General features: G+C 25.4%; 1 protein-coding gene across 1 annotated transcript; it reads right to left on the bottom strand.

Annotated features, from left to right (window-relative positions):
• Positions 1-2,255: 2,255 nt before the first annotated feature.
• On the bottom strand, positions 2,256-24,648 carry LOC145838293 (sphingosine 1-phosphate receptor 2-like). The gene is made up of 10 exons (XM_082945863.1): positions 24,513-24,648; positions 21,321-21,492; positions 18,597-18,738; positions 12,294-12,443; positions 8,602-8,755; positions 7,875-8,003; positions 6,693-6,964; positions 6,058-6,253; positions 3,745-3,893; positions 2,256-2,595 (listed from the first exon to the last, which is right to left on the bottom strand). Exons 1-10 carry the CDS (start codon positions 24,615-24,617, stop codon positions 2,541-2,543), a joined length of 1,524 nt encoding a protein of 507 aa, XP_082801989.1. The 5' UTR covers positions 24,618-24,648; the 3' UTR covers positions 2,256-2,540.
• Positions 24,649-25,433: the final 785 nt, after the last annotated feature.

Below are 25,433 nucleotides of genomic sequence, written 5' to 3'. Positions count from 1 at the left end.
TCAAGGACCGGATTTGCTAAAACTTAAAAACATAATATAAAAAAAAAAAAAATTGTTAATTAAATTATTTTAGTTTAATTAAATTTGTTGTAATTCACACTACTATTTTTTTTTCATTTTATCAATTTTTTATCTAGGAAATGGCCAAGGCAAATGATAGTGTAATATACATCATTTTGCTTGTTTCTCCTCTTATTTCATAAGGATAAAGGAAAAAAAAAGAATTTATATTTATCTTTTTTAATTATGTCATAACTCATAACACACTTGACATATTTTAAATGGAGACACTTTGTCTAAAATGTGACTTGAAGCAGGAAATGTAAAAAAACAAAGAAAGACGATTTTTAGACAAAGAAACTAATTGCTGCGTTCAGTAACTTTATTATTTAAAATCGTAAAAAAAATGTGTTTCTAAATTAAAACTAAAATTCACTGCTTGAAAGTAACTATTAAAAGTAAAAAATAACTTTGAGAATCTGCAATTATATATTTAAAAAATCTTTCAATGAACCCAGAAAAATAATATAAATAAGGTATATGATTTTAATATTTTTAAAAGACTAAGTTTATTTTCAAAGTTAAAAAAATGAGTTTCATTAACTAAATATGGTTGTTTTTTTTATTAAACTAATCGTTTTTTATGCTGTAGTTTCCAATTTTTCGTTATGTATACTATTAACGTAGAAAAATTAGTAAATTATAAAGTCTCAGATCTGTTTAGCTGATTTTTTTTTAATTTTTTTGTTTATATTTTGCACTTTTTGTTGTGCATTTATTGAAATTTGCTATTCAAGTGTAAAATAATACTTAACAATACAAACTTCTTTATTATTAAAATGTAACACAATCCTTAATATTACAACTTTTAAAAATAAAATTTTATTGAAAAAATAATGAGACAATCATTCTTAAAAACAGTTTTAATTTTTTTTTTAAACAATTTACGGGTTATATAGAATTGAAAACTTAAAACTAAACACGGTAAAAAAAAAAAACATTTTAAGTTTACAGTTAAATAGCTTAAAAACCCATACTCAAAATTTTTATCAAAATCATATTATGTAGGAGTAATGTAGTTCGCTATATTTTAAAGGAAAACTAGTCAATTTATAATACTTGTAGAACTAGTAGCTAAATATTGTCATAGGCCTAACTTAAGAATTAAAAGTAATTCTTAAAAATTGTTTTTTACAAAGCTTATAATAATAATTAAAAAATTGTACTTAATAATGTGAAAATATAACTATCAGTTTTTCTACAAAATGTTTAAGCACCAACTTAGTTAAGTTTAAATAGTATTGTGATTTACATAGAAAACTTTATATAACTTAGTGCACATATTAGTTGTTAAACTACAAATAATTGAATTATATGCTTATGCATTGCTTTAATTATCAACGCAATTCTGTATAGTTTAGTTCGTCAATGACAGTTTTTTGTAAAAATAGTACAAGTTTTATCTTATATTTGGACACATTAAAATAATATTTTATAAATTTTAGGTTTGATTGTAAAAGTCATAACAATTAATTAGAAAGTTCTTTTTTTAATACTTTTTCAAAACTGTCTTCAATAAAATATTTTTTTTTAACGAAGTAACTAAAAATATTGAACGTGAAAACAAATTTAATAAAAATAATCTAAATATATTTAGCGTTTAAACGTGTTTATAGATCCCAGATTTCTTTTAAAACTTACATAGAAAACAGATTAGAACATTAACGTTAAATAAAATAAAAACCTCAAACCAAAAAAAACCGCACACATCCACAACAAAATATTTTTTATTTTTTATTTCTTTGCATAACACTTTTGTCTTTTGTCTCAACTAAACTCGAACTAACATTATACAAAATTAAAATAAAATACATTCTATGCTTACAACAAAGCTAGTTTGAAAAATCAGCCATTTTTCATTTAAATTAAAACTAAATTAAGTTAGTGTTGCCTTTAGTTAAGTGTTGAAGTATTAAAAATAATAACTAATTTTTTTTTATAAATCTGTGTGTGTGACTTTTTCAATATAGTTTAATTTGACCAAGGTTAATGAGAGTTATTAGACAAGGTAAAAATTAATTACACAACAAGATACACAGTTTTACATTGTTTGTAATATTTATCGTATATTATTGTTTTCTTAAATTGACTTGTCTTTCTACCAACTAATTTAGCCAATATTCAACATTATTATATATATTAAACGAGTAAAGTAAAATACTTGCATGATACAAAGCTTTTAGAATAACAATTTGGACCCTATAAGATGTTTAAAATAAATAGCATTAAAATTGTTTTAAAATATGCATTTCATATATAAACTAAAGTTAATTTTAATTTTATTTGAACATAAAATATTCAACTATGTGCAACAAAATAGACGGCAAGAAATGACCAAATTTTAAACTGTCATCATTAATAAATATTTTTTAAATATAAAACTATATTCATGTTAGTTAAAAAAAAAAGCATTTTAAATGTTTTAAAAAAGACAATGGTAGCAGCATGTAATAAAAACGAAAAATGAAATTCTACAGTCGTCATTTAACAGTTTTAAAGCTTGTTTCTTCGCAATTGTTTTTGATATTCTCTATTCTGCAAAAAAAAAAAACAAATTGTTAAAAATACATCAAATTGTACCTAGATTTAATTTAAGCTTTATAACTTATTTATTAGAGTTATAAAAGTAAATTGATTTAAACACTGAAGCTTAGTTGAATATGAAAAACTGCAAACTCAATAAACAGTACTTAAAATTAGACATTAAATGCAGTTCATTTTATCTTTAAATATAAGGTTTTTAGTTTTAATTAGTCTATTTTTAGGTTACTTGGTTTGAGGTCAGTTCAATTATTGATAGCAGTTTAAACTTTTAAAATTTTTGTTTTGTTTTTTCAGTTGACTTTGTTATAAATTTCAATTGAAGTGTTTGAACTTAGTGCGTTCAGAGTTTGGACTAACATAAATTAAACTTATGTTTCTTTTAACTGCAATTATAATTTTTTTCGGCAATGTTTACAAATAGAGGCTTATTAAGGTTTTATAATAAACTTTAATAAGTTATAAAAACAACAGAAAATTTCGAAGTTGTTAATCGAATGTTTTATTGAAACAAAAATGTTTAGTGAATTTAAAAATTCACATTTAATTTGAGGCGATAAAAATTAACATAGCTGAAACGAATTCAAGCAATAACTTTAAATTGTTTTACCCGTGGTGTAAGCTAAATGTAAAAAATGCCTAAAGTGAAACTAAAAAACAAGTTTCCCATCTAATAAAGCTTTGTTAGCTTTTACAACAAACAATGCTCTTTTAATTGAGTATAAAAGTTATTAGTTATTGTGAGCCTAGTATTTATCAAGTGTTTTCTCGATGTGCAGTTACTACAAAATCTTGAAATAATGTGAGTGAATTCTCTGATTCCCAGTGTAAGGAATATTTTGAAAATAAATTACTTTAATAGTTACAAATAACGAGTGAAGTTGAACTTACTTGAACTAAACGCAAAATTAAAATCTTTAAAACAAGATTAATTAGTCAGCGCTTGTATGAAAATAAAATTTTTTAATTCAACTATAGAATAACGCTTTCTGTAAAATTTAACACTTGTTTTATGAGCGGCAAACTTAAGTTTATAACTTCTTTAGATTTTCATTTATATTTTTAAATAATTATATAATTAAATACTTTATTCCAAAAATACTCAAAACTAAACTTGATGAAAAAAATCTATCAAGTAATTACCTCGTATGCTTTTGTTTACTTTTCGTGTGATGATTATTATTGTGAGTGTTGAGTGTTGGACTTTTGTTATTTTTTCCAGCATCAATCAAGTCTTCCAATGATGACAAATTACCTTTTTCCGCTCTCGAATTTCTATCTTGTTTTTTCACCTGAAAAATTAAATATTTGAAGAAAACATAAAAACTGTTTGTTTTAACTTGATTATAAAAATTTTGTTAAAGTAATTGATAAACTTAAGAAAATACTATATACAACCAAGTTAATTTTATTATGAACAAAGTAAATGTTTAAAATGAAGTAGACTGTGGTTCCTTAAATAATGTGCTATTTATAACTTAAAACAAAAATTAAATTAAATAATATCTTATAAAAAGTCGATAATTAAAGTATAACGAATTTTTTTTTAGTTTAAACTAAAATTTGAAAGTGAAACTTTTACAAGCAGCAGAATAATTTTTATTTTTACATTATATCGCTGATAACTCTCTAGGTTTAATTGCTGGTTTTTATAAAACAAGTGAATTCAGTGAACAATTTCTTAGCATTTATAGAACAAACACAAAACAATTTTAATGTATTTGATTACGTTGAAAAAAAATCTTCAAAAAACAGCTTACAATTTTATTTCGGCCTGAATTATTCTACGTATTTTTGTTTGATTTATTTATTTGAGGTGTCACTAAAATAATAAAAGTGTCAGTTGTCATTTTTAAGTAGTTTTGTGCGTCACAACCAACAAAGCCACGGGTACAAAAAGCTTGTTGCCATGACAACCGCAGTAAACATGCCAACAAAAGTTTATTGCGAAATTCGTAAATTGATTATCTTTTTAATAATGAATTCAGAAACACACACCAAAAAATTATAAACATATTTGTTCTATATACATACATGTATATATATAGATAGTTTACAAAAATAGTTTGAGCTTTTGCTGATTAAATTAAGTAGTAATTAGTTTAAAACACTATATAAAACACACTTACAAACAGAGTTTTTTTTTAATTTTGATGATGTTTGACAAATAGTATAAAAAAATAGAAATCAGTTAATATTGGTAATTTTAAGTTTTACTTACCTAAACTTCGTTTGTTTAATGATTAAGTTATATATTAAGGCGGTAGTTTTCAAACTTTTAAAAACCTGAGCAAATTTTGAAACGCAAAACCTGTTTGCAGTGAAATCTTTGCACACTACTAATCCTGAATTGATTAAACAAAACTTATTTAGTTACATCTCAGTTATGTATATTAGTGTAAATAGTATAAAAGTTTTTTGTTTTACCCAAAAATAAACATGATTACTATTCACAGGGTTGCCACTTCTTTATTCAAAACTTTTTCCAGGTTTTCCAAATTTCTTCCAGGTTTTTAAAAGTACACATTTTTGGGTCTATTTTTAGTTTTAAGTTAATTCCTATATAATAAACTGTGTTAAATAGTATAAAAACATTAAAAAGATACTGTAAAGTTACTTTAATGTGATTTTAGTAAAAAAAATTTTGATGATGACAACAAATCTTATTTATATTCTCTTATTTATATTTATTTATATTATTTATAAATCCAGATTTATTGTGTCAAATCGGAATTTTACTGCTGAAAATGTTAAAATTATTAGAAATTCCAGGTTTTTCCAGGTTTACAGGTAAAGTGGCAACCCTGAATTCATTCAAATGTTTCTCTAATAGTTGTTTGTGAGAAACATTTTGGAAAATTACTTTAAAGGTTTCCTAACTTTTCATATTAAACTATTAAGTTAGTAGATAAGCTTGCTACAACTAAAAACTAGTAGTTATAAAAACCAAACTTTATATTAAGCTTGCAAAAGCATGTGGAATTCAATTATAATTTTTATTATAAGAAGTACTAGTAGAAGGTTAAGAATTTTAAACAGATATTTCAACTTAAGTTCTATTCAACTTCATTGTATACAGTTTAAAAAACTATGCTACAGAAGACAACGAAATTTTTTAGTACTAAAAGTATGTTTGTCGAATAAAGTATATATGTATTTCTAAATTCTTAAACAGATGAGTTCTTGGTAACCAATTGTGCACATTAGATTTAAACGTTGCAACAAATCACAATAACTAAACAGTAACTAAAAGAAGTGCTGTTTTAAACTATTTATTATGTTTATAACTTAAAGTTAGTTGTTATACACAACAAAACTAACAAAAAAGCAAAAATATTCCTATAGATTTAAAACTAGTGTGTCAGTTACAAAAAAAGTATTAGGTACGAAATTTTGATACACTTTTTTATTTTTATACTGAGAATTTGTTTTATCACAACTATTATAAAAACAAACATTGCGAATCGGAATGTTGGGAGTTGAATTTGTACTCGAACCGGCTTGAAAGCTGGCTCGCGTGAAAAGTGCCACCAGCGGGTTTCGAACCCCCTTCTTCCCGATCTTGACGTGAAAATTGGGCGACTCTGTTGTGTTGGTTCTGCCGGCTGTTAAAGTTGGTTTGGTCACTTCCGACAGCGTGTAGTCGCTACTTCTATCAACGTATTAATTATTGTTTAATTTATGCGATAATACATTGTTGATGTGTAATCTTTGAAACTTTATTTATTAAAAAAATGAATTTTAAAAGATTTTTAAATAATTTTACTACGGCCGAAGTTTATTTAGTACGATAATGTTAATTTAAAGTTTTTGCAAATAATCTGCATGGACTTAGTAAACTTACATAGTTTAAGTTTGTTTTCTTGTACAATAATTTTATAACTTAAGTATATCAATTTTTTAGTTGTCGAACTTAATTAGTAATGAAAAGGTTTTATAAAAAGTGCTTTACTGAAAACTCTTACACTTTTAAAATCGTGATCAAAACTGTTAAAATTTTTCAGATCAACTACTTTTACTTATTTTTAGATACCAAATGACGTTATTCCAACATTTGTAAATAACTATAGTGCTTTAGAGTTACATCTAACCCTTGGTTCGGCTTTTCCAAGCACAGGCTGCCGAACGTTTTCGTTTTCTTCCGCTTGGCGGTCTCATGAGCCGTCTGGCGGAAATTCGACGTCCTGTACCGGGAGTTGGAGGGACTTTGCAGGAAGAACAGCTGCTTCCTCAGCGACGTCCTGATGGCGGCGATCCTCCAGATGTAGAGGATCGGATTGGCCAGGGAGTTGAGAGTGGCGAGCATGAAAGTGGAGATGCCGATCTTGATGAGCTGCTCATCGTACGATGCTGAGAGGGAATCCTGCATGTTATTATTATTATTATAATTATTATTGTTATTAATATTATTATTATTATTATTATTATTATTATTATTATTATTATTATTATTATTATTATTATTATTATTATTATTATTATTATTATTATTATTATTATTATTATTATTATTATTATTATTATTATTATTATTATTATTATTATTATTATTATTATTATTATTATTATTATTATTATTATTATTATTATTATTATTATTATTATTATTATTATTATTATTATTATTATTATTATTATTATTATTATTATTATTATTATTATTATTATTATTATTATTATTATTATTTTTATTATTATTATTATTATTATTATTATTATTACTATTATTATTGAATGACGATCTTTATTAGTTGCTTATCATACAAAGTTGGTAGAGAGTCCTGGAGCAATATTAAATACACTTAATGTTTATTTATATAATATCTAGTTAAACTTAACAAATTTCATAAGTTAAATCAGCTTTATATATAGTCTTGTTCTGAATACAGACGGAAACCTGCATATAGTTTAATTGTTCTGAATAGTTTGATTTTATATATTCTTTAGAGTCAGTAACAATCGGTACACCAGTAACTACCAGTTTTTTTTAATTTCCAAGCTTCATACTCAAGTATTCACAGTTAAGTGTAAGTTTGTTTTTTCTCAAGTATTTTTTGTTTGTCTATTAAACAACTATTAACAAAACTTGTAAGAGAGTCCAGTAACTTTACTGGTTGTTTTTAAACAGTCATTTTAAAATCAATCTTTAAAAGTCTTTTAACAGAGTCATCCATATTATCCCTTTGTATACAATGTGTAACTCTTTTTTTAGCTACAAATCCAACTCTTGAACATTATAATGTTGTAAACAAGTTTAAATTTGTAAAACCCACTAATATAAGAACCACTCCACAAGGCAGTAATGTTACGATGAAGATTGCCATGATTATCACCAGAGTTTTTATCAGTCTGATGTCCCTTGGCTTCATTTTCTGGTGGAACAATCTCGTCTGTTTTCTCACCTGTAAAAAAATCAGTAATTTTGTATGTTTCAAATAAATCTTTAGTAATTTAAAAAGTAAGTTTTTCAAAAGTCGTCTAAACAAAAGGTTACTAATTATTGCTCGAGTATAACAATCTCCTACATATTTTAAAAAGCTACGATATTCTGATACTGAAATTTTGTTTTTTTACCAAATCGATTAGTATTTGGTTAAGTTGAATTACATTCACTTTGTAAAATAGAACGCAACTAACAGAATAAAGTCAACTAGTTTTATAACGTATTTGTAAATTTAAAAAAATGAAGTAATCAGAAAACACGAAAACCTATCATTACTAATAAAAACAAAATTTTTCGAGTAAGCTCATATATAAAGAAATATTGCTGTTACAGATGTCATTAGATGACAACAAATAAACTTGCGTTGTATAGTCTTTAGTAATCAAAACTAGAAATCAAGTGCATTGTTTTCAGTAAATTTATTTCTATTCAAACTAACTTTTTATTTAATCAGATAATACGATGCATATATTTGTTTCTAGTAAAAATAACCAAAACAGTTTACAAAAAAAAAAACAAAACCTAAAAGTTTTCCTGGTAAAACTTTCAAAACTTGCCTTGTAAAACAGTGCGCAGTAGATGATAATTGGACACGGCATGACCGTGTAAAGGAACACTGCCACCTTTCGAATAGTCGACTTTCTAAAAGGGGGAACCACCAATGAGCAGTCTTCAATGGGCCTGCACTCCATATATTCCCCTGGTATACAACTGTAAAAAGAAAACAAGTTTAATTAAAAACCTATGTGTGTTGTACAGTGGCAGCCCTTGACACTTGATTTGGGAGAGCACAGATTGTTTCATAAAAATGATATATTTTGAATGAACAAAAATTTTAGTTTTTAAAAAGAATCATAAAAAACAACAAGTTCCTAATTTTTCTAATTGCTAATTATACTGCAAGTACATACTTAAAAAAAATATTTTATGTGTACACATTTATTATTGATACATTAAATTTTTCACTTACTACCATTGAAAATATACGCACGAAATAGAAACATTTATAAAAAACGAATACACAATAATTAAATAAAAATTCCGATGGAAGAACAGCTGAAATTAAAAACTAATTTAAAAATATACATTATAAAATGAATTATACTGAAAAATATTCCGCACTGTCAACTGAGTTTTACAACCGCAAGTACAGAATAAAGAGTGTAAATAAAACCTGTAAATCATAAGCATGTTAGCGACTAGACATTTTGATTTATTGTTTTATAATTGTAATAACAAGTTTGACGGCTAAGATTAGCACAGAGTTCAAGTTAAAGCAAGTTGGTATTAAGTAGTGGTATTTAAATAACAAAGATTAAGTAAATAAACTACAAATAAGAGCTTCAAGTTTTCAACCGCATTGTTATGAGTTAAAGCTGAGATAGATATGAATATATTTATAAATGCTTTTGAAAACATAGCCACATTAAATACTTTTTATTTTGAGTACAAAATTATAATAATCGATTTTTGTGTAAGTACTTGTCTTGCAATAAACTTTCATCGTAAAAAAGTTTTTCTTTTTGTTTGTAATTGTAATTTACTTCGACTATTTATTAAACTTATATCTTTATAGCACTTACTATTGAGAAACTATGTGAGATTTAATAATTAAAAAAAATTAAGTTAGTTTGTAAAAGATTTAAAGTTTTTTTGATAAGAAAGTTCATGAAAAAGTTTGCGGATAAACATATTAAAAATGAACTTATTATTGTAAAAGATTAGTGTCGCTAACTGAATGAAGCTTGCCAACAGACGTGCTATTATAAAGTATCATAAAATAGTATTCAAGTTGACACTGTAAGTATTTATATATAAAAAAACTTTATTTGAGTGTATTAAGTAATAAAAAATTGTTAACGACAATCAATAACGTTAAGAACTTTTAACTAATCAAACAATAACAAATGTTTATAATACTAGTATTAAGTTAAAAGTAAACTTTTACAAAAAAATATTTTTAATAGTTGCTATGTAAGTGTTTTTAATATTTAAAAAACCTTTTGATTTTTTCTACATAATCTTAACTTTTTTTTTTTCTTGAGCTGACTGGTATCGAAAAAAAGTAATAATTTAAAGTTTAATATTTGCGCGTTTTTTTAAACATTAAAAGTACTTTTTATAAGTATTAAAATTACAAAACTGTCTTATTGTAATTCTATTAAAAGTGTATTATAGTATATTTTGAACTGTTTGTAACCTATTTTTTACACTTTGCTTGAAATGTATAACCATATTTTTAAAACTTGAAAAATTACTAAATAGTACAAAATTTTCCTATAAAAAGTAAGTTTATGCGACCATGTACAGTTCTTTCACCTGGTTTTCTAAAAAAAATAAAGTTTAGTTATTAATAACTCAGTAACTCTAAATGTTTTAACGTTTTTTAAAATTCTTACTGAAAAATTTCAAAACCTTGTGACTTTAAAAACCCAAAAAGTTAAAAATTTTTTGAAAAGAATTTACAGAAACTACTTAAATACGTTATCAGCTTCTAAGAAGCCTAATTTTTGTTTAACTTAATGGACGATTTTTTAAAAAGTTTTTAAGGTGAAAAATTTGAAAAAATATTTTGAACTGTCAGGAACTTTATGAAATTTAGCACTTTTAAAGTGTGAACTGGAAAAAATTGATAAAATACGAAATTAAATCTTAACAGCTTCCCCAAACCCTCGACACACACACAGTGTGTGACAAGACAGAAAAACCCAGGTATGATCTCCATCGCTTAAACAAACTTAAACTTGGTGCTGGGTATTTCTGTTTTTGTGACGTCACAATAGCTCTCGACACTCGAAACACAATCGAGTGGTTGTTCAGAGCTGACAAGTTGGGCAAACATTCGTGCGGGCGATTTTAACAAAATTCACATTGGAAGTTCACAAATATATGCAAAGTGAATTGAAAAAATACTTTTCATTGCAGTTTTTTACTTCTTATTTTTTGTGAAAACTTCTTAAAATTTTCTACTTTCAACGGTATTAAGCATGCTGTGAAAACCCATTTTCTTTTCTTTTTTGTAAAATAAATAAACTTAAATCTTTCACTCTCAAAGAAGTTCGTTTGTCGCTAAAATATTTGACCTTTGTGAGTTTTATAGAAGTAGTACTTAAGTCCGTATCGTACAAAAGCTAGATGTCTGGCATGAAAATAATACTAAGGATATAATAGACGAAATCATAAGTTTTAAGTAACTATATATGCTTTCATGTTATGGCTTAAATACGAGTTCCAATCCTATCAAGAAATAATGAAGTTTTACTTTACTCATTTGGTTAGAAAAAATACTAGATAAATTATTGTCAAATACAAATCTTAAATTCTTCTACTTTCAAAGAAGTTTGTTTGTCATTGATTTTTAAAGAAATATTGCTTAAGTACATTCCGTGAAAAGCTATATATTTTGTACAAAATTATTTAAAAAAAGAAGGTAATAAACAAAAAAAGTAACAAAGTTTAAGTTAATAGAGTACATTAAAATATTTAAATAAACTCTTTTAATTGTGATTTCCAGTCCTATTGAAAATATGAAAGTTTTAGATTACTTTTCTTATTTAAAAGGTATACTTTAGTCAATAAAAGCAAAACAATCTTTAAAATTGACGTATGATCTTTTTTTAGTCCGCACAAAAAGTGAAGTACAAATAGACATTTTTATTTTGAGTTTAGTAAAGTCATTCAATTGAAGATGATTAAGTTTTAGTTACTAAAACTTAAAACTTTAACTTTTTTTTTTGTGAGAAAATGTAAGTAAGTTAATAAAAATCGTAAATTCGCTTTAAAAAATGCTTTGTACTTCACAAAACAAAAATTTCTGCCTCAGTCACATACTTTAAAAGATTTTATTTTAGTTGTGTAATAAATAATATATATTATGTAACAAACACTCCTTTTTTTAAATACACCTTAAGCATACTTGAGTAGAAAAAAATTTGCGAAATTGCTTCGACTACTAATTTTGAAGTGCTAAAAATTGTCATTTATTTACAAAAACAAACTGTTTTTGCCTTGAACGTTGTACAATTTAGCTTTTATTCAAACTTTAGGTTCAAAATAAAGTTTAAGTCAAATTACCAATATAATACTGCTACTGCATACTGTATAAATGATGATTTTTATTAATTTTTTAAAGCATTTTTAGGATCTTTGTGGACTAGAGTTTTTCTGTTTTTTAATTATAAATACAAGTTTAAAAAACTTTTAAATACATTTTTAAATTAACAATTAAAATTAAATTAAACAAACCAACCGGCAGCTTTCCTTGCACGTGTGGTCCATTACGAGGGGCGGCACCATGCACAGGCACACCGGGACGACCCAGCAGAACAAAATGGCCGTCAGGACGGTTATCTGGTTGAAGTAGACCCGGTGGACGTCCCTGTGAACCACTTGCATGTACCTAAGACCATTATTATTTGTTATAAGGAGAAAATTTGAAAAATCTCGTGATTTCATTGGAAACAGTATGCGAAGAGACCTTAGGTGAAAAAAAATCATTTTATTTTTGCCTTTCCAACCTTGAAATAGCTTAATATAAATATCATGGATTTTTAACTTGATCTAGATTGATACTATAGTAAAACATACAAAGTTATTTCACAGTTACAAAAAAATGCAAGTTTAGGAAGTATAAGTTTTTTTTTTCAAAAAAAAAGTCTTATTATTAGGCATAAAAATATTAAAGAAAACTTCGACGAAAGTTTACAGAATCTAAATTTGGACTTCCGATTCCCGTGAGACAAGCTCGAGTTTACAAAGATTCGATCATCAGACCACAAGCTTTCGGTAAACTGAGACCCGGGTTTCGTTCTTATTGAAACTACTGACTTAATGAGTTTCAAAAAAACGAAACCCGGGTCTCTGTTAACCGAAAACTTGCAGTCTGATGATCGAATCGTTATGGTCAAATTATATGTTAACGTAAGCTAAAATTTTTATTTTTAGTATCTATACTAAGTGAATATTCTATTAGCTTTATTTTATCTAAACAAAATCACCAAGTTTTATGAACTTAAGTCTACTTGTGGTGAAATAAAATAAAAATTTGTTTGTAAAAACTAGAAATAAGTATGTTTATACTGCAAGTAGTTTTGGTATTTTTTCAAATAAATTGTTTGTTATTTTATACTTTTACTTTAATAAAAAAAAAACACGCATCATGATCTCATGCCGTCGCAAAAAGAACTTTTATTTATTCTTCATGGATTTAAAATAATTATGTACATTCATTATTTCAAAAAAAAAAAGACTCTTGCATTGTAGGTAATAGTTCAAAGTATATTAGGTACAAAGTGGTTAAGTGGAGCAATCTTCGGTACTATAGTATTACTTTTGTGAAGTAAAATATTTTTTTTCGTAGTAACTGTTTTCGATTAAAGCTATTTGCTACGATGCGAGCCTACTTTGCTAGGAAGGTCAAATAAAATTAACATTTTTCGTAAATGTGTTTATTTCTAAAAGCGATGAATATAACTTTAAACTACTTTACTTACTTAATCGTTGAATGTGCTAACTATAAGATATATAACATAACCTGATTTTTTACTCAGTAAAATGTTTACTGTAACTAAAAAGAAAATAGATACAATAAAAATTTACCACATAAAGTGTTCTACTTAAACTTTAAGCATTTAACAAAGAAATACGTTCGTTAAACTTAAACTGTTTAAGTTTTATTGTGTTTACTACAATAAAAGTTAAATATTTAAAAGTTTAAATTAAGTTATTTGTTGTAAGTAATTAAAACGGTTCCAATTTGTTTAATCTTTGCCAAGTTAGTTATTTTAAACTTTTTTATTCTTATGTTAATAAAATTTTAGTTAAGAGATAAGTTTTTACAATATTTTTTATTTATTTAATAAAAAAGAGTTTCTCTATGAAATAAAACTATATTTTTGTTAAATAAAACTTTTAAAGGCCAACTTTTGAAAGCAAAATATAGTTTCTCAAACGAAGTTTAAATACAGCGTAACTATAAAACTTAACTTTAATTAACAGTTATCACATAACACTATGGAAAAAGAAGAAATAAAAAGTTTTCTATAAAAAACGTAAGTCTTACCTAAAGATAAAAAAAAAGTAGTCAATTTTTCTGTATCACTTAGTTTTATTTTACTGTTAAGTTTTCAAAATATTTATTTTCAAAAGCCAACATAAAAGAGTAAAGTCAACTGTTGTAAATTTTTTACAAAAAAAAAACAAAAACTACGTAAAACTGCTAGGTAAAACGTTATCAAAAATACAAATTAACCTTACAACAACAATAAAATGTTCAAACTTTTTTAAACTGTTTAAAGAAAAAAGTGTAATGAAAAAGTTTATTTAAAACCACATTAAAGACAATAACTTTTCCACCAGGGTAACCTTGTAACCTAATACCCACAAAGTTCAGTTCAAAAAGTACTAAATTACAAAACGAAAGATTTACAAATATTAACATCAAAAACGTTTTATGCAAATGCAAACTTATATAAGCTGTAGCTTATAAGGTAAACAAAAAAAAAGCACAAAGTACTACTTCATGTAAACACAACTTTTCATTTGCTGCGTATTCATCGATAAATCAATATTAAAACCTGTCTCGGTGTACAAAAGATAAACTTGAACTTTTCAAACTGCACTTTAGACTGGGAATTAGCTGTTTAGTTATCAGGGTTAAAAAGTTTAACTTTAATTCACATAGAAGTTTTAATTGAGATCGTTAATTTTTACATTTCAGTTCATCCAAGTATACTTACATTGATTTTTTCGTGAACATGACTTAAAACTAAAACTTTGTTACCTTTTTTTTTCTTTGATATGCTTAGGGGTTTTAAAGCGTAGTAACATAAGGAAATCATAAGGATTTTAGTGTAGTATTATTTTATTTAGCGGACTAAAAGCTTATACTAAAAGGATTATAAGGCTAAAGTATACGGTAGTGAGCTAAGTTAGTTTCATTTACGAGTATAATAGTGTTGTGAACAAAAAAACTGTTTGTGACTTTCCTTTGAAGAACAACTTGAAATTCTTAATTTAGTTTATATTTAGAGAGAAGTTATTCTTACGCTTGTTTTAACGTTAAAATTTTGGCTAAGATAAATTGTTGCTTATTAAAAAAATATTAAACAGTTTGGATTTATTTTACAGCATAAAAATAACCAAGACACTTTTGTGAAATTTAAAAAATTGTAAACTAAGAAAAACCGCAAGCAGTTACATTTTTTACTATGTACTAATGTACTATGTAGTTTTTTATAATTTACAAAATTGATTTTTTGATGAGTAAAATTTATTTAAGTTTATAAAAGCTTGTAGTAATTTACAAATAAAGCAAATATTATAAAACTTTTCATCATTAAAACGATTACATTGTATTAGTCAATTTTTTGTTTAAACACTTTTTTCCGCGTATTTACATAATTTGAATGACAAAATTTTCCTTCCATAAGACGAATGAGCTCTTACGCTGCTAAAGTTCTGGTTTTACAGCTGTATAAACTTCGCAACTTGTATAAGTCATTTGTAGACGACAGCTTGGTGAGCGGGTGCTAATTTTTCTAATTGAAGCAAATTTGCAAAAATATAAAGTTTGTAAACCTCTGGATGCTAGACGAATTCGAAAGTTTGTAAAAAAACCTTTAATTTCTTTAAAATTACTATTATGTTCATTTTGCAGTTAATTTTTTAAAATATAGAGTAAAAGTTTATAATCCAAAGGTCGTCAGAGTATTTTGTATAGAATATTTGCAGTATAATGTATTGGATACTAATCACTTTTTATACATATCTTAATACAGGTATTTAGATTAAAAGACTGCTGAAAAGGATTTTACCTTACTTAATTGATAAAAACCTATGATGAAATTTATTACTATATATATTTATAAAGTTTTATGTGTAAATTTACACTAATTAAACTGTAATAATGCTCCAAATTTAAAACTGTTCACCTTAAATACAAAATCTAAATAGCCAATAAAATAAACATAAGTTCCAAAAATTAAAATGTTTCAGTAGTTTATATAATATTTAGAAAATATTTCAAAAAACAAACTATTTTCAAACAAATTAAGTTAAGAACCAAAAAACAAAAAATAAAGATACCATACAATACGTATACACTTAAACAACTTAAAACTTACTGGTATTTTGTCGATATCGTTCCTAATTTTAAGTTAAGTTAAATTAAATGTACTGATGGCCGTATTAAAACCAAATTAAGGTCAAAATGCGCATCTTAATGATATAAAAACTCTTTTTCGCACAAACAGAAAGTTTGAGTTTGATTGACGCGTTTTATAAAATTACTAAAATTTTAGTTTTCATAAGTGAAAAATAGTTGAAATAAAAAAATTCTTTTTAACTTAAAGAAATAAAGTTATATTTAAGTTATAAAATATTAAACATGTACTAAAAAAGTAAATTTTTTTGGTAGATAAAGTACTGATGAATATTAAAAAACACTTATCAACAAAAACTAGCTTTGTTTCATAAAAGTTTTACAACAATTACTTTTATTTTATAACTACCTGTGTAAATAACTTATTTATGAACTTGAAGTAGCTAGTTTTTTCATGAATTTTTTAAGTTCTTTGAAATTCTTTAAAAGAGAAACACAATTTAATCTTGCTTTTACTTTAAACTTAAAATAAAAATAAAAAAACTTTCAAGTTTTTACACATAATAGTACCAATCTATTTTCTATTTAATAAATAAGGCTATACAAAGAATTTAATTTTATAAATACTTATAGCAATACTGCAATTTTTATGGTACAGAACCTACATCTTAACGCTTATTTTTCTACTACAAACCTGCTAAACCATTTAAATCAAATAAGTTTTGCTTAAACTAACATACGTCACCTTAAACAAAAGAGAAAAATGTTTAATCTTCTCAACCACTGTAAAATGGTTGAATCGGCTGTTGGAATAATATTTTCACTGGTTAAACTATAATTTTTTATTTTCATTTTCTTTTTTGAACCAACACGCAAAAAGTAAACTTTTCAATCAAGGTTTCCTTTACTAAAAATAGTTTGAGCATTTATTGTAGAGATAATGTTGAATGGTTGAGTTCATCGTTAAATATTTATTCTCACTAGTTCGTTTTCATTTTAACTTTATTTTTAAACCAACACACGAGTCAAACAGATTTTAATCAAGTGTTTGTTTTACAAAAAATGATTCAAGTATTTATTGTAAAAATTTTGTCTCGCCAAGATAACAATCAACTTTCTTTTGAATTCACCTTTAAAACAACCATACGTAATAAAAAAAATTCAATCAATTTTTATTTTACAAGAAATGGTTTTACTGGAAATAACTAGTTTTACAAAAAAATCCACATCTTATATTCGTTTATTCTGTTTAAAACCAATACAGAAAAATGATATAAGTTTAAATCAGCTACTATTTTTGTCAAATGACTATTATTTTTTAATTTTTAAAATATATTTTATAAATTTTAACTACACGGCTTTTAATTTTTTTTTTAAGCTAACTCACAAAAGCTATGGATTTCAATCTAGTATTTGTTTTACGAAAACTAGGTGAAAAATTTGTTATAAAAAATACTTGAATGCTTAAATCGATCATTAAAGATTTCTTTCACTAGTCTAACCATTTATTTAATTTTAAATTTAATTTTTAACCAATACACGAAAAAAATAAATTTCAATCAACTATTTGATTTTACGAAAAATGGTTCAAACATTTATTGTAAAAATTGTGTCTTGCCAAGTTAACAATAAAATTTGTCAAATTTGCTTTTAAAATCACCGTACATTTTTTAATCAACTTCAACTTTTACTAAAATTATTTTTATATAAAATTTTAATTTTTTTTTATTTACTAAAACCAACACAGACAAAAAGATGTAAGTTTCAAAAAATTGTTAAATCAAAAGAACGGTTTATCGTCGAAAACCTTATCACCACCGTAAGTATCATCACCATTTTAAATGGTATTTTACAATAATGTACCTACCGAGTACTATAAATAACAAAGCATTAGTTAAAACCTATAAATTAACTTATCATAATTAAAAGTACTAAGCGTTCACCATTTGAATGTATTGGATTACCTAATACTATAATTTTACTTACAATGTATTTTTTTTTAGTACGGTCTGTATAATGGTTTTTTTACTTGATGAATTTTACTTATACCAAATTGACCGTCTATTCTATTTACTTTTTATAAAAACATTAAAATTTAGTTTGATTTAACCATTCTTTGATTTAAAAAAGGTGTAACGTTGTAATAAGAATTATAAACTGTTGATATTTTTTCTACGTTTTTTTTTGAACTAAGGTATATTCAAAGTTGTAATTATTTGTTTATTTATTATTGATGGTAGTAACTAAAAAATGTTTAAATAGAACCAAAACTACAAGTTTTGGCGTTCTTCTAACAAGTAGCAACTAAAACTATGGGTTAAAGATGACATCTTTTTATCTTAGCTACTACTTAAATTTTTTTTACTTTATGACCTATTTTATGTTCTATAAATAAAGTAGCTTAGTTTGAAATTTATTTAAATTGTGAAAAATACATAACATTCCACCAACCTATCAAGGGCCAGCATGAATATACCCAGCACTGACGCGCAAGCCGATACCAGCCAGAATGAATGGATGACTGTTAGGGAGCCCATCGTGTTCTGAATGTCGAACAGCGCCATCAAGCTGTAGTTCCACAACAGCATTATTCCTGAATTGTTAAATGTAAAATGATGAACATACAAACATAAAACTAATATTAATAAATGTTACAGTTCCACAATAGCATTATTCCTAAAATACTTGTCTAAATTATTATAATGTTGGAAATAAAGTAATATCAGGTTTAGTCTTTAACATGTTCTGCCATCTATTTGGAGTTTTTCAACAGCAATATTCTCTTACGTTATAATTAAATAGTAAACAAATATAAAACTATAAAATAAAAACAATGTAACATTTACTTACACTTTTCCTATTATCATAAAAGCTTAGATCATTTAGGCATGTATAAATAAAGGTATTGTTGTTGGCAATGGTTTCTTTTTTTGTAGAATTTAGCTCTTGATGTATATCAAAAGAAAATTGTAGATAAAATTTTAGCAGTTTTGAGCATTATCAATCTATAACTTTTACTTTATAAACTTCTTAAGAAAATGATATGTTAACTCTTCAGTAAAAGGGCATTGTTATCACATTGATTATTATTAAAAGTTGATGGAGTTCAAATAAATTTTGTCAATTAATAAAAGTAAATAAATTATAAATAACACACAAATTAAATAGAAAAAAATTATTTTTAAATCACGTTTTATCCGTCTAAGGAATAAAATTTAACAACAATTTAAAAATATCAAAAATTATATCTAAATATTCACCTTTTAAAAGTGATGAACCCGATTTTTTAGTGTCAAAATGAAAACGCATGTATCAACATTGATTTAATGCAGTATAGAGATTAATTAAAACCGAATTTTACAGACAATTGAGTTATTAAGTAAGATTTTTTATGATTTTGTTTACCGTACCAATAACACAAAATTTCGAAAATATGTAATATTTTTTCAGTAGTACCTAAGCCTTAACTAGTTTCAACACACTTAAGAAAATAACTTATTTGATGTTAATTCAACGTAGAACCAGTTATCAAAGTTGAATGTTGAACTGTAAACTAGTATATGCCATATTAGCCTTTCAAGTTTTATACACTTGTATTTTACAAACATCAAGTTGTATTGTCCTGAACACTAGAAAATTTTTTACGAACTGTTATTTGCAACATGTCAAAATCTTGAATTAAATTTTTAAATCTCTTAATATTTTTTTGTGAACAAGTTAAATTTTTTTGTTAACAACTTTTGTTGTTTTAGATCTTATACTACTATAACTACGTAAATTTTTAAATTTCAAAAACTAAAGACTCTCAACAGTGAAAATAAAAAACAAATTTTTATTTGCTTGTTGAACAAAAGCAATCTTTCTGGTAAAAATTAAAAGTGTTTCAATCGGTGTCTAAAAAGTTTGAAGATAGTGATAAACTTAATAAAAAGTTGAACATTTTCGTTAACTCCCACACAAACTTAATTATTGATCATACACGGGTTCTGCTAGCGTGACTTTAGTTTTTATCGTAACACTCGCGCCTGCAAATAGTAACATTAATAATAATCTTGAAACAGTATAAACTAATAAAATATTCATCTCGAACGTCTAGAGCACGGCAAAATATAAATATTTCATGTTTTTTTCCTTTGTAGTCTTGTTGTATGTTGCTCGTGTAAAATAGATTTGAGGGTGTATAAAGTATTGAAAAACTTTTTGCCTTGAAAACAGTTTATTGTTTAAAACTTGACATTTAAGCGAAAATGTCAACTTTAAAGAAATTTCGTAGTTTGTTTTGACAGATGTGTAGAAGAAAATGAATAGAAAAGATAAAATCTAAGTGACTTGTTAACAATCTGTGTTTTAGAAATACCTAATTGGTTTCGAAAACAAAGTGAATTATTTATTAGTTCTAAAACAGATTAGCTGTCAATTTAGTTAAATATATTAGTTTTTTTTTCTAAACTTAAACATATACATCAATTTAAACAAATACTGCACTTTGTTCAATACTGTATTTATTTTTTTTAGATAAGCAACTGTGTTTATACATTATACATCAATTTGTTTATTTTTTCTTTACAAACAGCACTAGAAGTTTTTTTTTAAGCTAACATTAATAAGGTATTCAAAAACCCTAGAATATTATTTTGCTTTTGTATAAAAAACTTAACTTAACTCAGCTTTTTATTGTTAAAGGTTATTTTTTAAATACAAAACTAAATCAAAGCTATAATTTTTAATTGTGATAAATCTTTTTACGTCATATATGCTTTGTAAACATTTGACAAAGATCTTTGTTACAACAAACCACAAAGTTAAAGTTTTAATGAAAGTTTTATTTTGTTGTTCAGATTGTAAATAAAACATGATAAGAAAGTAAGAAACTACACACTCATACTATTGTACTTATTTAAATTCCTAGTTATAACTTAACAAAAAAATACTTTTAATAATATCAACAAAGTTTACCCAATAAGAAGTCAGAAAGACTAATGTGCATAAAAACTAAGGTTTTTTTTTTTATTAAGCTCAGAAATTAAGTTACCTCAAAAAATCACCCAACAAGAAGTCGGAGAAACTGTTTACACTTATTGATAACTTTTACCTTATTCCGAAATATTATCACCTGGTTTTAAAGTATATTTGAAGTTGTAACACGTTATTGAAAATTTAAACCAGAAAATTTACCCAGTAAGAAGTCGGATAGGCTGATGTGTACGATAAACCAGTACATGGGCCGGAAAAGTTTGGACCTGCCCCCCAATATGGCCAGTATGACCAGGCCGTTACCCAGGGCGACCAGGGTTCCTAGCACTCCGGCGATTATGTTGACCACTGTTGATTTCATTGGCTCGCATGTCTGTAGAAAAAAATAATGTTTATTTTTAAACAGTCTTAACCACACATATGGTTGTATAAAGGAAAATTTTCACTACAGTGTTTTATTGTAGTTTTCTGAAAAATTAAAATAATTCAAAATGGATTTCAAAGGATGTCTTAAAAAATTTATGCATTTGTTACATCTTTTTAAAACTATTTTTAATGACATTTCTGAATTTTCTTACCTGTAAAATGAGATTGATTATAGTTAAAAACCAGTTTTTTGAATCATTAACGAATCGTTATTTATTGTTTTTTTTTTGCGCTTAGTCTAACAGTTTTTGAATTTGTAATACGCAACTGCTTTCAACTTGTAAATTTTTTTTAGAAATTATGACTTGCACTTGTAACATTTTTAAACAATAAGTATATTATACGAATATTTAGTTCAAGTGTTGTTCTTTTTAAATTAAGTATATTTTGTAAATAATATTACTTTAATAAAAGATGAAAATCAAACAAAATTTATTTCAAATTATTTTTAAACAGATAAATGACATGTGTACAAGATTTCGGTAGAAAAAAGTGAAAAAAAAGGCTGATTAAGTTTCTTGTTTGAGCTATGACAGCTTTGAATTACAAAACAAATAAATTCTAACAGGTCTATTTTGTAACCAAGTTTCGCTGATAGCGAGTAAACAATAAAGCTTGTTCAAATAAAAAAACTTTTATTGAGTTTGTAGTAGATTGATCTTTGCTCTATATGATTGAGGCTTTTTGTATAATTAGTTGTTATTGAAGAAAATTTGATAACAAAAACTTAAGCTAATGGATTATTTTTCTACGAATTGCACTCATGAAAAATAATTTTTTTTTGTTACTGACATGTAACCAGTTACTATAAATTGGTAAGTATGTTTGTGTTATGTTTTAATAATAAACGTTCAAATAAAGCTAGTTAAAAAGCATAAACATAACAAACACGGAATAAAACTGTTTCATAGTAGTAAACACTGTGAATTACTTTTTAAAACTAAATTTAAATTCGTGATTTATAAACTACTATTTTAAAAAGTTACAATAAATAAAATTTGTCCGAATATACTTACTTTAAAGTTTATAATAGAAAAAGATAAAACTTTGACACTTAAAAAATTTATCGTATCTGTTTTTTTATACTAATTTCGAAATTTGATTCGAAACAAAAACTAAGTCAAACAAAAGTTTCTACAAAGCTTTGTTTTCTCATGAAAAGCAGATAGATTTAGAAGTAATTCGATAAACTTCCTACACACACAACATCATTCAAAACACACTGGCCGACTCCGCAGGAGCCATGGAAAGCAAATTAACATTGATTTTGCGAAACTATCAAAGTTGTGTGAGCATCTTACGTTGCTGTGACGTAACAGTGCTCCTGGGTTGAGAAATGTCACGAGGGTGAGAGTTTTTACGTCACAATTGAAGACCAAGGCTGCACAGAGTCTTGTGCATGATTTTATTAAAACAAGTTGTTCAAAGGTTGAGACTCTTGTATTGATCACAGGTTTATTAAATTATTATTTAAAAAAAAAGAAAATTGTTTTGAACAAAGTTTCATATAAACATTGAAAACATGGATATAAATGTTTTGAATAGTACTTCTTTTAAATATTGAAGATATTATACCATAATTTTGAAATTTCAAACTTTATGTTTTGTATTTTTAAAGGATCTTATTGAAACAAATTGTTCACAAAGTAAGACTCTTTTATTGATCAGAGATTAAAAAAAAAAAAAAGGAAAGTAGTTTGAAAATTACTTTATTTAAATGTTGAGTAAATCCACAATTTTGAATTTTATGTTTTCATATTTTAAAAGATCAATGTTTTAAGTTATTCGTATTTTTCTATACTTTTTTAAGCTATTCAGTTACTTATTGTCATTTTCGGAGATATATAGTTATTATATTTTATGATTATGTTTTTAGATACTTAAGTTTCGGTTTTTTGATGCAAATGATTTTAAATAATTTACTAAGTAAAAAAATGTCATAAAAGTAAAAAATATATTTGATAGTTAATTTAATTTATTGTATACAATATTAATTTAATTTGTTTAGAAATAGTTAATATACATTATAATAATACTGGTATAAGCAATCTTAAACTAAAACTGATAACTGCACAAAAAAACTATTAAGTTTTCAGTAATATCATAAAATCTTTTAAGTAAGGTTTTAAAATTTTCCGTAAACGTTTCAACTGACATAAGTCATCTGAGAATTATTTGGTCAAAATAATATATAAAGGTTAGCAAGTGTGAAGTTTAAGTGTTTTGACGATAAACTAAATGGTAGTTGTTTGTACGGTGATATTTTTGACCGATTACTGGTAAATAGTTGGAATTTTTCTTCAATTTATTATAGAAACCTCTTAGAAAAATGTGTACAAAAACTAATTGGTAACTTTAAGCTGTTTGTTTGAAAACTACATCATATAAAAAAAGACTTTCATATATGGAAACTGTTAAAACGTATTTGTACAACTTGTCTATTTTTTAACACACTTTTATTGTTCAAGCTAAATATTTAAATTTATTTTAAAACGTAGTGTTCTAAAAAAAAAAGCTAATTTCTAAAATTCACGAAAAAAAGTTTCTATATTAGTTCAGTAAAGTTTTAGAACTGTTTTTATACTAAGTATATAAAAAGAAGTATCTATAAAATAACTATAAAAGAGTATTCTTATGTTCAATTTAAAATGTTTCACACTTTTTCTAAAGTTAAGTCAAAGTTTTTTTTTTCTCTTTTGAAAAATACAAATTTTAAATACAAAGTTACTGACCTAGTTGAAAATATTATTATAAAACATACAAAAAATTGAGCTTAAACTTCTTGTTTTACTATATATAAAACATTTTTACAGCTGCGCATTTGTACAAAACAGTTTTTAAGACAACTCACTAAGCTCACCAACTTTGAAAAATATCAGAATTTAACCTGATAAAAAAACGTGTTAAAACAAGCTTTCACAAAAAGAATTTGTTTTATTTTTTTTAAATACAAACAGTCATTCATACCTGCGATGCGTTGAAGTTTGTGAAGTTGGATTCCAGAGTTGTGCTGAATAAATTTGTTGTGAAATTTGTCGAACCAATCGGCGAAAATGTGGTCAAGTTTTCCATGTGCTTATAAAATATTATTTTTTACTTTTCTGCAACATAAACAACTTTTTCTTGTTCAACAAAACATATCTTTTTAAGTTTTGTAAACAGACAGTAATTTATCTAATCTGGAAAACACGTGTAGCCGTATAATCTATTCGTAATGACACTCGATTAAAAACACAGCAACTCGAAAAACTAACAAAAAAGGCGAAGTTAAACGATTTACATACTCTCTACCGCCACATAGCGGACGACACGCTAAAGTGCACTCGCGCGTGACGAAGCTAACTTTTGCACTTGAGTTTCCGACGCTGCGAATGTTTACACAAAAACCAAAAGTTTACGCGCGATTTAATCAGCGAAACTGCGTCAATCAGCGCTCGAAGATGAAAAGAAAAATATTGATTCAACGCAAAAGACGTTTTTTTGAAAAAATAGTCATATTTTTACGTCGATGTTTTGTTTGAAAAGTTTGCGGCACTGGAAGTGATCACGCATGCGGCGCGATGAAATGTTTGCAAACACGCTAATCTGATGCGATGTTTTTGAAAACCGCGAAAGGGGCTCAGATCATGACAGTGCGGAAAATTATGTTTTGTGTGTTTTTTGTTTTTTTATTATAAATTAGACGGGTTTAAGATGACAATTACACGCGTTTTCGGTGGAGATTAACAGCGAGCCAATTTGTAAGATGAAAGTTCACAATTTGTCATGACTTTATATTTTTGTAGTTGATTAATCATATACTAACATAATCCTTTTCATTCCGTCATATATCTGTACTTTTTACTTACAAAGCCTTATAAAAATACTCTTTTTTTATAGTATAAAATA

This window comes from Thalia democratica, chromosome 6 (genome assembly GCF_965202585.1).
Source record: "Thalia democratica chromosome 6, ktThaDemo2.hap1.1, whole genome shotgun sequence".
Classification (NCBI taxonomy): domain Eukaryota; kingdom Metazoa; phylum Chordata; class Thaliacea; order Salpida; family Salpidae; genus Thalia; species Thalia democratica.
This window is presented reverse-complemented; position numbering and strand designations above follow the sequence as displayed.

What these genes read in the sequence shown, in the direction of transcription:
- LOC145838293 (XM_082945863.1), bottom strand. Translation starts at nt 24,617, where the DNA reads ATGGAAAACTTGACCACATTTTCGCCGATTGGTTCGACAAATTTCACA. An exon ending in TTCATGCTGGCCCTTGATAG is followed by an intron (nt 12,444 to 18,596) that starts GTTGGTGGAATG and finishes TAATGGTCTTAG; the next exon opens with GTACATGCAAGTGGTTCACA. An exon ending in ACGTGCAAGGAAAGCTGCCG is followed by an intron (nt 8,756 to 12,293) that starts GTTGGTTTGTTT and finishes TTCTTTTTACAG; the next exon opens with TTGTATACCAGGGGAATATA.